Below are 12690 nucleotides of genomic sequence, written 5' to 3'. Positions count from 1 at the left end.
GTCCTGGCGCCTTCCTTGTGGATGTTTGCAATTTAGGAGCCAGGCTGTCCTTAGAATGGTCGAGATGGAGATGACCATTCAAGAGCAAAGCAAGTGCAGGTTCCAGTTTTGGTGGCGGCTGTGAAAGGGCTGAAAGTTCCTAGCAAGAAACAGATGTTTTGTCTTAGCACCTTCCCTGTGAGAGCCATCTCTGGACTTTTCCAATTTTGGAGCTGGACTCTGATGAGAATTGTCGAGTAACATATGACCACCATGAAGAAAGCACCAATCCCCAGGTTGGTGAGGCTGTGAAAGAGCTGGCAGGGGAAGCTACTAACAGGCAACAAATTCCAGTCCTGGTCTCTTCCCTGTTGCAGTAGTTCATGGGCATTTCCAATTTTGCAGCTAGCCTCCACCAAGAGTGGCAGAAACACAAATAACTGTCCACAGTGAAGTAAGTGCAGGACTCAATTTTGGCAAGTGGTTGTAAAAGAGTGGCCAAGGGAAGCGCCTCTCTAGCCAGGTCTACCTACGAAAATGTTGCAGCCGTATGTCTACAGCCAGGGCCTGACTTTAAAACCAGACTTCTGAATTTGTATTGTCTGTACTAATTTTTAGGGCAAATTCAACACTGTGACTCTTAGGTGGTAACTGGGTAAACCACTAGGCCCTTGGTTAGTGCATCTGAATCCACATTAATAACATCATATTTTATAGCACTTCCTAAGTGTTTTTCCTGCTGATGAATAAAGAAAAAAAAAGTATGTAAAAAAACCTGAGTCCTAAGAAACCTATGCTAATTGTCAAAAACCTATTATTTAAAATAACATCTTTCACCATAACAATTGTCATGACTGCAGAAAGTTTTCCTCCAGTATATTTTTATTAGGGATTCCTGCCATCATATCAACATACAAAACAATCAGGATGTTGACATATAGAAATGTGAAATTCACTGTACAAAGATAAGGCTCAAGTTACAGGTATATTTTCCCCTTAGTCTCCATGAAATAAAACCATTTTTAATTCTTCCCAGAGTTGTGTTTATAAATGTTAGACAAACCACAAAATAGATTTCAAGTACATAACATTTTACAATATAATCCAAGCACAGACAGAAATACACAATACTGTACGTATAGATGCTCCATAATCCATGTCTGTTATCCCCACTAATAAAATATTAAGCTGCTTTTCTCTCTGAATATGCCCAACCATACGCTTCTGTGTGTATTAGACAGTCCCATCCTTTAAGTTATAGGACTTTCAGTTGAATTACTTTGACACACCAGAGAATTTTGGGAAAGAAAGGATGAATTTTAAAAGGCCAGGCCTCAATGTATGCACATGTTTAGTAAAGGCAGGCACATGTGCGCACACACACTTGCATTTAACCCTACACAAAACTTCACTGCACTGCACATTTTCTGAGATTATGTTCTCATGCAACTCAGCTATTTTCTGATAGAGTTAAATCAAGCATAACAATGCTCCTACTTCCAGAGTGCTGGAATTTACAGGGATAAGACTATATTTTGGAGTATTGGATCATCAGACCTCTACAGGAGTCTGTGTGGAACCATGTCTCCATAGTCGAGCAGGACGCCAGCTCTCATAGCCTTCACCACTCGTAACACCCTTACTCATGCCCCTCTTTAAAAACAATTCAAGTTAATATTTTCCCTTTAAGGCCAAATGTCTACTTTAGTTCACTCTCTATTTCTATCAGGCTGAATGATTACTACCTCATGGGAAAGGATCGCTTAGCTGCAAGTAGCACAAGAAGAAATACACACCATCTAGCTAATCAATAGTGATTCTTCTGGGGAACAAATTGGAAGGACAAACAAAGACAAGAAAAAAGGTAGTTGTTAAATTTAGCCTTTGTTGCTTGGGAAAGGAATAGCAACCCAAAAGTTTTCAACTGAGGAGAGGACTCCTAAGCCCTAAAAATGTTTTGCCCTTTAAAAGCTGGAGAATATTAGAATGGAAGGAGAAATCTGCTACGGAAATTGCCATTTTCAAAGACATTTGCAAAGGCATACATGAGGAAACCAAGCAAAATCTGCTCTCTGATAGGAGCACTAAAGGAATTTATTCAGTAGGAATTAATGATGTAGTTATAATGTGTTAAATGTACATCTAATAGAACAACCTCAAATGTCTCCAACTCATAAACCTCTAAGCAGGAGAAAGAGTCTGAGGCCAAAATAGAAGTTGTCTAGTTTCAATGTGAAATACATGTGCACGAAGATTGAGGGGGGTGATGAATAAGTTTTCTCTTCCTAAATACAACCTCTGTACCTCCAAATTTTCACAGCATTGACAAGATTTTACTTTCAACTCTAAGCTATACTGGAATACCTTTAGATATACAAATCCATGTTACATGAAACAGCATCAGATCATGTAACTGGGCTCAATAATGGCGAAAGAGCCTAAGTATGCTGCTATATGTGAAAGGAAGCATATTAATATGCACAGAAAATATGCTGTCTTAGAGATTAGTAATAACAGGCATCTAGGATGAAGATGCATCTCTTAAAGTGTTTAAGCCTTTAACTGTGAATCAGCAGAATACTTTTATGTAAACTGTACAGCCTAGTGCTTTGCTTTTAAAAAGGAATAAGTTTTTCTTCTCTATAATTTTAAAAGTAGGTCACTAACCTACTGATTTAGCTAGGGTTTCTTTTTTTTTTTCTACTTACTATTCTTACTTCTTCCCTGTTATGTACAGTAATCTATATTCAGACTGAAGACTCACTCTATTCCAAACATACTTAGACTACCTTGTAGAGACTTTCAACAGCACTGATAAAAGTGCAAGACAACCCGACAAGTAAAAGGAAAGACCATTACTTTCAGTTCTGCTCGTGTCCCCAGGATTTTTTTTAAATTCTGCATACTTGGTGTCTTTTCACCTCCCCCAGGCAGACCCTACTGAACTTGAGTGAACTTTCAATATATTTCCCAAACCACAGTTCCCTTATATACAGCTATATTAAACTCATTCATTCACCAGCCAGTAGTTTCAAACCAACTCATTGCTAAAACACTAAAAACACCCGCATGCCCTTGTGCATTACTCTTACCAATTTGTACATTTAAATAACATCATAAGTTGTCTTTTGCTAAAAATTTACCAAAATATTTTAAACACATAAAAATGTAAAAAACAAAACAAACAGAAAAACAAACCAAAACCAAAAACCCAGCATAAACATTGCTTGTATAGGCATTGGTTAGAAGAGATTACTGCACTAAGGAGTATATTCAAAACAGTTTTTCTTTCAGTTTCATCAGATTTAGTGTCATGGATTGAAAGGTTAAGGACAATGAAGCTTATTGTGACCCTGTCTTAATATAGATGAACAGGAAGTCTGAAATACAATTAAAATATGCTTCTTTTATGCATAATGAAAGGTGACTGTATGTGCCCGTAACTAGACAGGCAATTTAAGTGTGTAAAGGGAACTTAAGAAACCTAAGACTTGGCAATGAACTGGGTATGAGAACAGCTACTGACTGATGGCCCCAGGGGCATTATGGAAAGCTGGCACTAACTGAAATTTTGAATATAGCCCTTAGTTTTATCATATTTATTCAAAATTTAAAAGCTGCCCAGCATGTCACAAATGAAATTTATTTTGCAAGCCACCCACTGCCTAAGGGGGCAGTAATATTCAATATGAAACTGCTGAAACTCCGGCGTCTGACGGATTTCATGGAGAAAAGAGATCTGAAGGTCCGACTCCAAGAGAACAAGGAGAAGAGGGAACACAAACAACAACAGTCCAAGGCCTACAAGGAGAAGTCTGGAGAAACTCTTCACAAAGGCATTAACCTCTATGTTGCCCATTAGAAAGTCATAGCTGCACCTAAGCGCTCTCCGAGCTTCTTTCAGTTCTTCCTCCTCCGCAATCAAAAATGCATTTTCATCTGCTTCCAGTTCCTCAAATGAATCTGTATCATCTTTCTCATTCTCTACTCTTGGACATGTATCAAAGAGCATGTCAATCTCATCATCAACAGGGGTGGGCAGCAAGCTGGCGCTAGGACTGTAGACCAGTTCTGAGATGGTTAAAGGTTCCTCTTTCATCTTCTCTTCCTGTTCAATGGCAAGATCAACATTCTCCCCAGTGTCCTTAACTGGAGAGCCTGAAGCCGCAGGTACTGAAATCTCATCTTCCTTTGGCAGCTGGATACCTGAAAAAAAGGAGATAAAAACAGTGATCTTAAATTGCTGCCTTCCTGGTTCCAAAACTCAGTCTTCCAATAATATCTATAGAGCTTGGAAGGAAGATTCTGCAATCATTTCACATATTGAAACCAGACCATACACAATTAGCAAAAACTGGAAAAGCTTTTTGCAAAGTTTCAGAGAAGGGAGAGATCTTTTACAACACTGCAGTAAACCAGATATGCTTAACTTTGCCTCATGCAGCTTTCACTAATAATAGTGTAATGCAAAACAGAAAAATGAACAGGTCATTTTTTACTGACAATCAGACTTCTGATAGAAATGAATACCTACTACATATGTGAATTGGTGCTCTTTGGTGTCTGATAATAAGAACAACCACCACCACCTACCTTTCTTTCTTTGACATAAATGAGGAGAAAGTGATAAGGTAAGGGCTGGGAATTTTTAATAAAGCACAATATTAAAAAGAGACAATAGATTATCATGATGAATCCATATGAACAGTAGAGAGGATAAAAGGAGAGGAGGGCTGACACAGCCTGAGGATTAGGTATTGTTGAAACAGAATGAAAACATCTCACCTGTTTGAAAAACTCCCTCTCCTCATGTCTCAGTTTTCTTCCAGTCATCCTTCTACTCTTCAAACACACACTTATCTCGCTTTCCTTGAAATTTCTCTCTCCCCCTTACAGAGAAGCTTTTCTTAGCGCTACAGGTATGCTTGTTTCTTATGACCACACTACTTGCCAAAGCTTTCCCCTCTCCAAATTTATCCCTTTTCCAGTCTAACACTAAGAGTCCTAAATCCACGAAAAGTCTAGCTGTTTTGCAGGTTCATTAACACTGCAGAGACTGCTGTTAGCTGTCAGCTGGAGGAGTGGAAGGGAGGATAGTTGGGCATAGAGCTTGGACCAAGTGATGGAAAAACAATTTTATATTTGTCCCACATCCAACGCCCATTACTGTCCTCAGATGCTATCTGTGTGCAAAAGGAACAGACCGTACACAGTATCACATACAACAGTAATATGTAATAACACTTAGTACTGCTCATTTTGTGTGACACTCAGCTCCCTGTTCTTTACTAAATACTAATCCAAATGCAACGCATAGATAAAGATATATCAGATAAAACCAATATAAGGTTACATGACTTGTCCAACAAGTAACTCAGGGAATTCATGTCAACGTACTATTTGTAATTCAAATTAGCCCGATTCTTTGATTTGAGCAAAAGATCAATGTAAAAAATAGCAAACTGACATAATCAAATATTCATTACAGTTTTAATGCAGTAAAGATTAAGGTTCAGGGACTTTAAAACAAGGTTGTATAAAAGAAAATGTATTATTACATAAAAACAAAGAATCAGAAAAGCAGTACATCTCCAGTGCCAATTCCACTAGACATACAATGGTTTCCAGTGTGAAGTAAAAGTGTCTCAGCAAGCTCTATTAAAGTTTTCCATTAAAGGATAGCAAACATATAAAAAAATTAAACTAAACAAAACATCCATTATGTCCATATTAAGATGAAGGAAATAAAGCATGATCTGAAGATGCTACAAGGAAGAGACACATCGCTGCTCTGTAAAAATATCACACAGGACAAAAATTGAAAAGCAAAATTCCCAAAGACATCAACCATATAGAAAGATAAACAGCTTAGACACAATTATTTTTTGTGATTTTAGATCACAATTCTAAGTCACGAATTTCAGTAGTAACTCAATTATCATTGACCAAGATTCTACCCAGATCACTTAGAGATCAAAAGGCTTTTCACTTTTTTTCATTCTTAGTTGTAAGACTGTAAATACCATTTATTGTACTAAAATTATTAAATTATTAACTTTTTCCCCTGAAATCTATTTTCCCTCTGCTTGACTAGATAGTGAAATAACGTTCCTATGCCATTGCCTACTGAGTATTAAATTAGCAGTACGCATAACTACATTTAAGTCAGTTTGTGATACTTATCTCCTTATCTCACCCTAGACTATCTCATTGTTACAAATTTTGCAGTCCTTGAATGAGAAGGTCTTACAATCTCTATTTTCAATTGCTCTCCCCCCTCCCCCCTTTTATATCTGCCATGACTGCCATGCTCAGGAAAGGACGTGTCCATGAAGATCAGTTTCGTAACTGATACCACACTTCTGCACCATCAGGTCACTCAACAACAGATTTGCCCTGAATGAGACATAGGCACATGATCGCATTTCTGCCAGGGCCCAAAACCACTCAGTATTTGCAGAAAAATCTGCCAATACAAAGTTAACATGTGAAAACTTTGTAAATTAAGTTAGACAAGAAGATTAATGAGACGGGGCTGCTGCAGTACGAATCTTAAAGCTTATTACAACACTTCCTCACAAAAGTATCTGCCACAGTACTCTCCTGCATGCCAGAGTACCTAACAGTTACAACAAAATCCATGCAACCTCTGCAGGTCTGTTAGTATGTTCACCAGACAATTGAAAGAGTAAGAAAGGTACTTGCTAAGTTATCTCAGTTTATAGACCTTGAAAAACCTAGGTGAGCAATAGTTTGTTAATATCTGGTAACTTTAAAATTATACTGAACATAACTCGCGTTGGGATGAAATGCCAAGAAATGCACCATAAAATACATAATACTTTACAAATATTTCTAAAATATCTAAGCTTAACTTGACTGCCTAGCTAATAATTCCTTGTATCAACTGCTCCGTCCTCTCCTATCACAGCCATTTTAGAAAATCATCACATTTCAGCATGGAACACGTTTCATCAGCCTTTCCATTAAGAAATATAATTGCCACAGTCATTAAGAGGAGCTTGAAACTAGACACAATAGTATATGAACGCTAAGAGCTAAGAACAGTTTTGATGGGATCTTTCTTCTAAGTGTACTGTAACAGCAGGTAACACCAGATCATCAAACCACACTCCCAGTTATCTGAGAATGCACTCATGATACCTTAACACAGAAAAGGTAAAATTGTTGAACTCTGGAGCCCAGCATTAAGCATCTACACATATCTTTGGATACACAAATACTACAATTTGATTTTCAAATGTGCTTTTCATTTTCTCTTAATAGCAGTAAAAGGTAAGTTGAGCCACTTACTTAGAAACGTCAATATGGATTAAAGGACCTAATTTTAACCTCATAAATGCCATAGACCTCTCTATACCTGCCTCGATGCAAGGTCAGTAATATATCTTCATCGTGTTTCTCATCACAGAGAGAACAGCTGCAGCTACTGCAAAGAAAGGTCACCTCGATTGATTCTTAAGCCTTCTCTCCTTCTTCAGAGTAAATTCCAGTATGCATAGCATACATAGTGAATATAATGAAGAAAGATCATATTAGCTTTCATTAAAATTCTATTTTTCTCAAATAACTGGTAAACTGATGACTTTGTGATTAACCTGTAGATAGAAAGCAGCAGAGGAAATTTTTCAGATTGGTGTTTTCTAAAAAGGTTGTATTAAAATTGGAATGTGTCACAGTTCTGTCGTATACATTAATTTTACAATCCAATTTTTAGTCGGAGCAGATAAAAGGAATTTTCAACTGGTTTATGTGTTGTTAAAATATATTAAATCAAAGTAACTGCATTTTACACCACTCAAGTACAAGTGTAAATAAAAAATGTTTTAATATTAAAGAATAGAAGTTTAGAACGGGCACTAACTGCTATTGTTGCAAGCTCATTTGATGGTTAAAAAATTATATAAAGCTTTTCTTTTCACTTCTTCATAATCCCTATAACACCACAAATTTCTCAAGTCCAGGACTGAGTAAACAATTAGCTACTAACCATGGTTAAACAAACTATCAAACAAGCCCACAGCAAACTTCATGGCGCAATATACAGATAAGTACGTTGGATCACTCAGAGTTTGATAATATCAAAAGACGTAAGTGTAACACCATTATGGTATGTCACTTACAATGCTTATGCAGACATAACATCATATTAAAGCACTGAAATTAAAAAACATTCTACATTACAGCAGATATATCAGTGATACAAATTTAAGAAGAAAGTAAGTTTTTCTGATTATTTACTTTTTGAAAGCTTTCAAGAGAATATGTTATCTGAAGGAATAAAACCAGTTTTTAAGAAAAAAAATCCTCTAAGTCTTAGAACAGAAAAAGAGACTATAAAAGCTAAACCAAGCTCAAAGGCAGTATCCTTTAATTGCTCTGCAAAATTGCTGTACTTTCTTTGCTTTATTCATACATAATGATGATTTTGCTGCTAGCCTTGTAAGGCTATAGTTTTTGTACAACTTTGGGGTCTAGATTTTGAAAAGTCTACTGTTTCTTCAGTAATAGCTAAAATTTATATTGTGATTAGATTTAAAGGACTATGACTTGAATATTAAATTATATTTGAGAACTTCTTCCTTCCAGCCTTCATTTTATATTTTCACTAGCAATTTGCATTCCATAGATCAGAATCTTTTTATACCTACTACTGGAATATCAAGTAAATAAGCTCAAATTTATTTTTTGTACTATGTAACTATAGCAAATATTTGCTACACTTTTCTAGCAAAGGGACAAATTTTACAGAGCCACAGAGATCTCTTTACGCTAGCCAAAACTTACTACTTCCCTTCCACCAAATACTGGGATTGCTCCAAAATTCTGACTTGCTACAGCAGATAGGAACATGAACAGCTGAATAAACACAAGTTTACAGTGGTCAGCTGCCACGAACATGAAGACGCAAGAGGTTTGACATAAAATGTTGTCAGCTGCTAGTGTTTCTAAAGGAGCCAAACCCAGCAACTGAAGATTAACACGATGAAGGGCAACACCAGCTCCACCATTCTTAAGAATCTGCACTCACTGGAAATACAGCACTCAGAAGAATGCATCCTCTGCTTATTAAAAATTTCAGTTCAAACCCTGTCTGGTGTCCAGATATACTGCATACAGTTTTACTTATCAGGCATGCAAATACAATTACAGACCTGTAAAGCCTCTGTATAGTGGAGAAAGGAACAAGTGTGAAGATTTACTTCTTTTAAACAAAGAACTGAAAAATTAGATTAAAGCAATGCTGGGAATACTTCATATAGACGTGTAAACAATCAACACCAGCTAGGCTGCAATTAGGACAGTTCCTTCCTATCCCTCTTACTACTTCCTCTAGAAATATTGTACTTATTTTTGTATATTTTCAATGTGGACAAAATTTATTTGTACTATCAATAGAATGACTTTGTAAAGGGAAGGGGAGGGTGACTTTTTCACATGACTAAAATGCATGGATATCACAAAGAAAATGCAGTAAAGGGAAACAGATTCTAGAAAGGCACTAAGCTCGAAGATTCTCCTACACAGGATCTATATCAAAGCAGGACCTGCATCATGGCCAGACGAACAGTCCTCAGAAGCAGGAGGCCATAGATCCCTACCTTACTCACATCCCATGCCCATAGAAGACACCTGTTATAGCTTTGCAAGGAAAGTAAATCACTGATAGTTTATAGTAACTCCCTTTTACGCAGTGACGTGGCTTTCCTGCTGGTCATTCCCATTTCTTTCAGTCTTACAGGAACATCTAGAAGGGAGCAAAGCCCTGTCAACTCACATTAGTTGCAAGCCCTGTGACTCTGGCATTTCAACTCACCTCCCAGCTGCATTGTGTGTCATGGTATTCAACTAATGTCACAGCCAGTGCAGTCACCAGAGAACATCGCCTTGCTTTTCACACCCCGCAAAGCACACCCAAAGTGCAAAGATACAAGTGAATAAACGCATGGAGCACAGTGTGTGTTCTGTAGTGCCTGTCTCTAACCTCCCTCTGGCCTGGAAGGAGCTCACATCAGCACAGTTGACCCCCTTCCCAAACAAAGATTAAGCAGCAAAAGGCTGAGTGAAGTAGCAAGGAGAGATAATTTTGTATCATGGTAGCAAGAATGAAAAGGCAAGATACATCTGTCAGCAGCTTGGAGAAAAGGAAGGAGCTGGTGAAAGGACTGCAGCAACTCAGCGTCTAGCACCAGGCCAAAGAGAACAAGGCTGAGAAGAGCTGAGCACTTGATGCAAAAGCTTAGCACCTGAGAAAAGGACAAGTGGGACATTTCAGCATCCTTGCTCAGTTTGGCTGAATCCTCCTGGCACAAGTCAGCATTCTTCCAAAGTGCTTGCAATCACAGCGAGGTTCTCCCAAGCAAGGAGTTATGCCCCCTTCTATGAGTTTTGCACAAGCTAAATCCAGTCCTTAGGTTTCATATGTTGATAAACGGGGCTTATGCACATATACACAAAAAAGAATAACATCCTATAAACAGTACTGAAAATCAAGATTTTTAAGAATCAATATAGCACCAATGCACAAATCTGTTACTAGCCTGGTGTCACATTAAACCAATAAGATAGATTGTACATATTTGGAGTAAGCATTTAACATCTGAGGTGTAAGAATACAAATTCCATGTAATAGTAATGCTTTTTCAGTTTTGCTACTTATTTTTTTAACAAAAAGAGTTGTTAGGTGCAGTCTCACTATAGTTTCCTGAGTGCTGAATTCATGAAGCAAAGCCATCCAGGAACTGCAGCTACTCAGAGACAAATCACCGTAAGAAGGAGGTTCTCCCAGACCTGCTGTGCTTACTGCTTCCTGATTTCAGACACTGAATGTACATTCTGGTCATTGTATAAGTATATATTCCAGGATTTGCCTAAACATTCCCAGTTAATTCTTCTGTCAGAACTTATTTCTAAAATGATGATTCAATAGAAAGGCACAGTTTTATCTAAGTAAATGGAAACTGAAATCTGTCCATTTGTATATGCAAAAATATATATCAAAAGTAAACAGTACCACAGAAAGGAGAAACAAATTTTGAAATGTCTTACTTCATTAAGGAAGCAGAGATACATAGACTGATAGAAAGGCAAATCTATCTTTGGCAAGGGAATCTGATATAAAAACAAGAAGAAAACCCCTCATTTTTGTCGCTAGTCAAAGCAATATTGAATACTTTTTGTTCCTTGAGAGGCATTCCTGTTACATGTGGTGAAAAAGAGATCTGAATCAGACTCCTTTCCCTACCTAACACCCCTCAGTGCTATTATCCCATGTATTAAATTATTCAGTATCTAGAAGAATAAATAAACCAAAGTTATTATCTGGCTGTCCAACCCAATCAGTTGCAGTAAAACACCAAACTGTATCCACTACTGTTTTCAGCTGAAACTCAAAATCTGCTACCAACCCAACTAATTTAAGAACTATTCAGTTTTTTTCAGAAAATATCACAGATTCAAAGTATTTCTCCCCCTCAGTTCAAGAAAACTACACGGACAAAATTCCATCACTCATTTGTTAGCTGTTAACAAATAAATCCACAATTTACATGATGTTACAACAATGTCATTTATGTTTCATCTCATTCATTCCCCATCTGAAATTCTGCTCTTGTCAGTAAATAATTTTTATTCCCTACCATACTCAATATAACATTGTCATTCACAGTACAGTTCCTTTCCAACAGTCCACTATTAGCATAACAAACTAGGGGATGAGAGGGTGGGGAAAGTTTGAATAAAATAAATGTAAATTTACCAGCCCTTCTGGCAGTGATCTTGGAGCCATGCCGCAGCAATCGAATGCACACTTCCTTGTTGCAGTGGTTAACCATCTTCAAATGTATGCTTCTCTTGGTTTGGATTTTCACAAGACATTTCACCATTTTGACTACTCACTGCTCTCCTCAAATTCTTGTAAAGGCTCTGCTCATACCAGTTTTGACCTTTTATTGAGATCCCACGGAGTTTTAAGAGACCAATACAAGTCACTCTCAATGAATCAAATGACATGGCCAACAAAAATATCCCAGGAGGGAACAGAACGAGAGGTTATTTTTAAACATTTCCAAATGCCTCATAACATACAATACAAACTTCCACAGCATCCATCTCGGTTAGCAGTTGCTAGCATAACAGCTGAACCACACACATAAGCGTAGAGATATCCAAGGCATCAAAACACAGTGCAGTGAAACAAGAGGTCCAGAATTTAGGGTCTGTATTTCACAGAACAAAATGACACTGTGGTCTGTATTTCTCTTAAAAAGCTTCGATTTAGCCACTGATGTCAGTTCCCCACCACTGCCTGGAAAATACCTGTGGAAAATGTATAGATACAAAATGAAAAATCCTATGCTGTGCTTAGTCAAAAGGCAAACCAAAAAGATGAAAATGGTTTTATCTCAAGCCTAGAATCAAAGCTGACCTGCCTATGTACAAACAAGAAGAGAAAACTGCTAAATTTGGGGAAATGTCTCTCTTTGTACATGTGCTTTGGTTTCCACTGGTGGACAATTATTGGACGCGCTCATATTCACCAGAAAGAAATGCTACTTCAGAGGACTGGGCACTTCCGTATCCTCATCCAGCAGAGACATACAAGCTCCTAAAAAAGGCATGACGCATATATGCTGGCTTCTGATAACTTGCTCCAACTGGAATCTGGAATGCAACCACGTGCACAGCACC

At 37.5% G+C, this 12690-nt stretch overlaps 1 protein-coding gene across 12 annotated transcripts in view; it reads right to left on the bottom strand.

Annotated features, from left to right (window-relative positions):
* Window positions 1-853: 853 nt before the first annotated feature.
* FRMD3 (FERM domain containing 3) overlaps window positions 854-12690 on the bottom strand; it is a 140946-nt gene continuing 129109 nt past the window's right edge. For all 12 annotated transcript variants that reach the window (XM_054055504.1, XM_054055497.1, XM_054055498.1 and 9 more), the window contains one exon: window positions 854-4185. In XM_054055504.1, the coding sequence (XP_053911479.1) occupies window positions 3590-4185 (596 nt within the window). In that variant the 3' untranslated portion in view covers window positions 854-3589. The remainder of the gene's footprint in view (window positions 4186-12690) is intronic.

The sequence above is a fragment of the Cuculus canorus genome, chromosome Z (assembly GCF_017976375.1).
Source record: "Cuculus canorus isolate bCucCan1 chromosome Z, bCucCan1.pri, whole genome shotgun sequence".
Classification (NCBI taxonomy): domain Eukaryota; kingdom Metazoa; phylum Chordata; class Aves; order Cuculiformes; family Cuculidae; genus Cuculus; species Cuculus canorus.
This window is presented reverse-complemented; position numbering and strand designations above follow the sequence as displayed.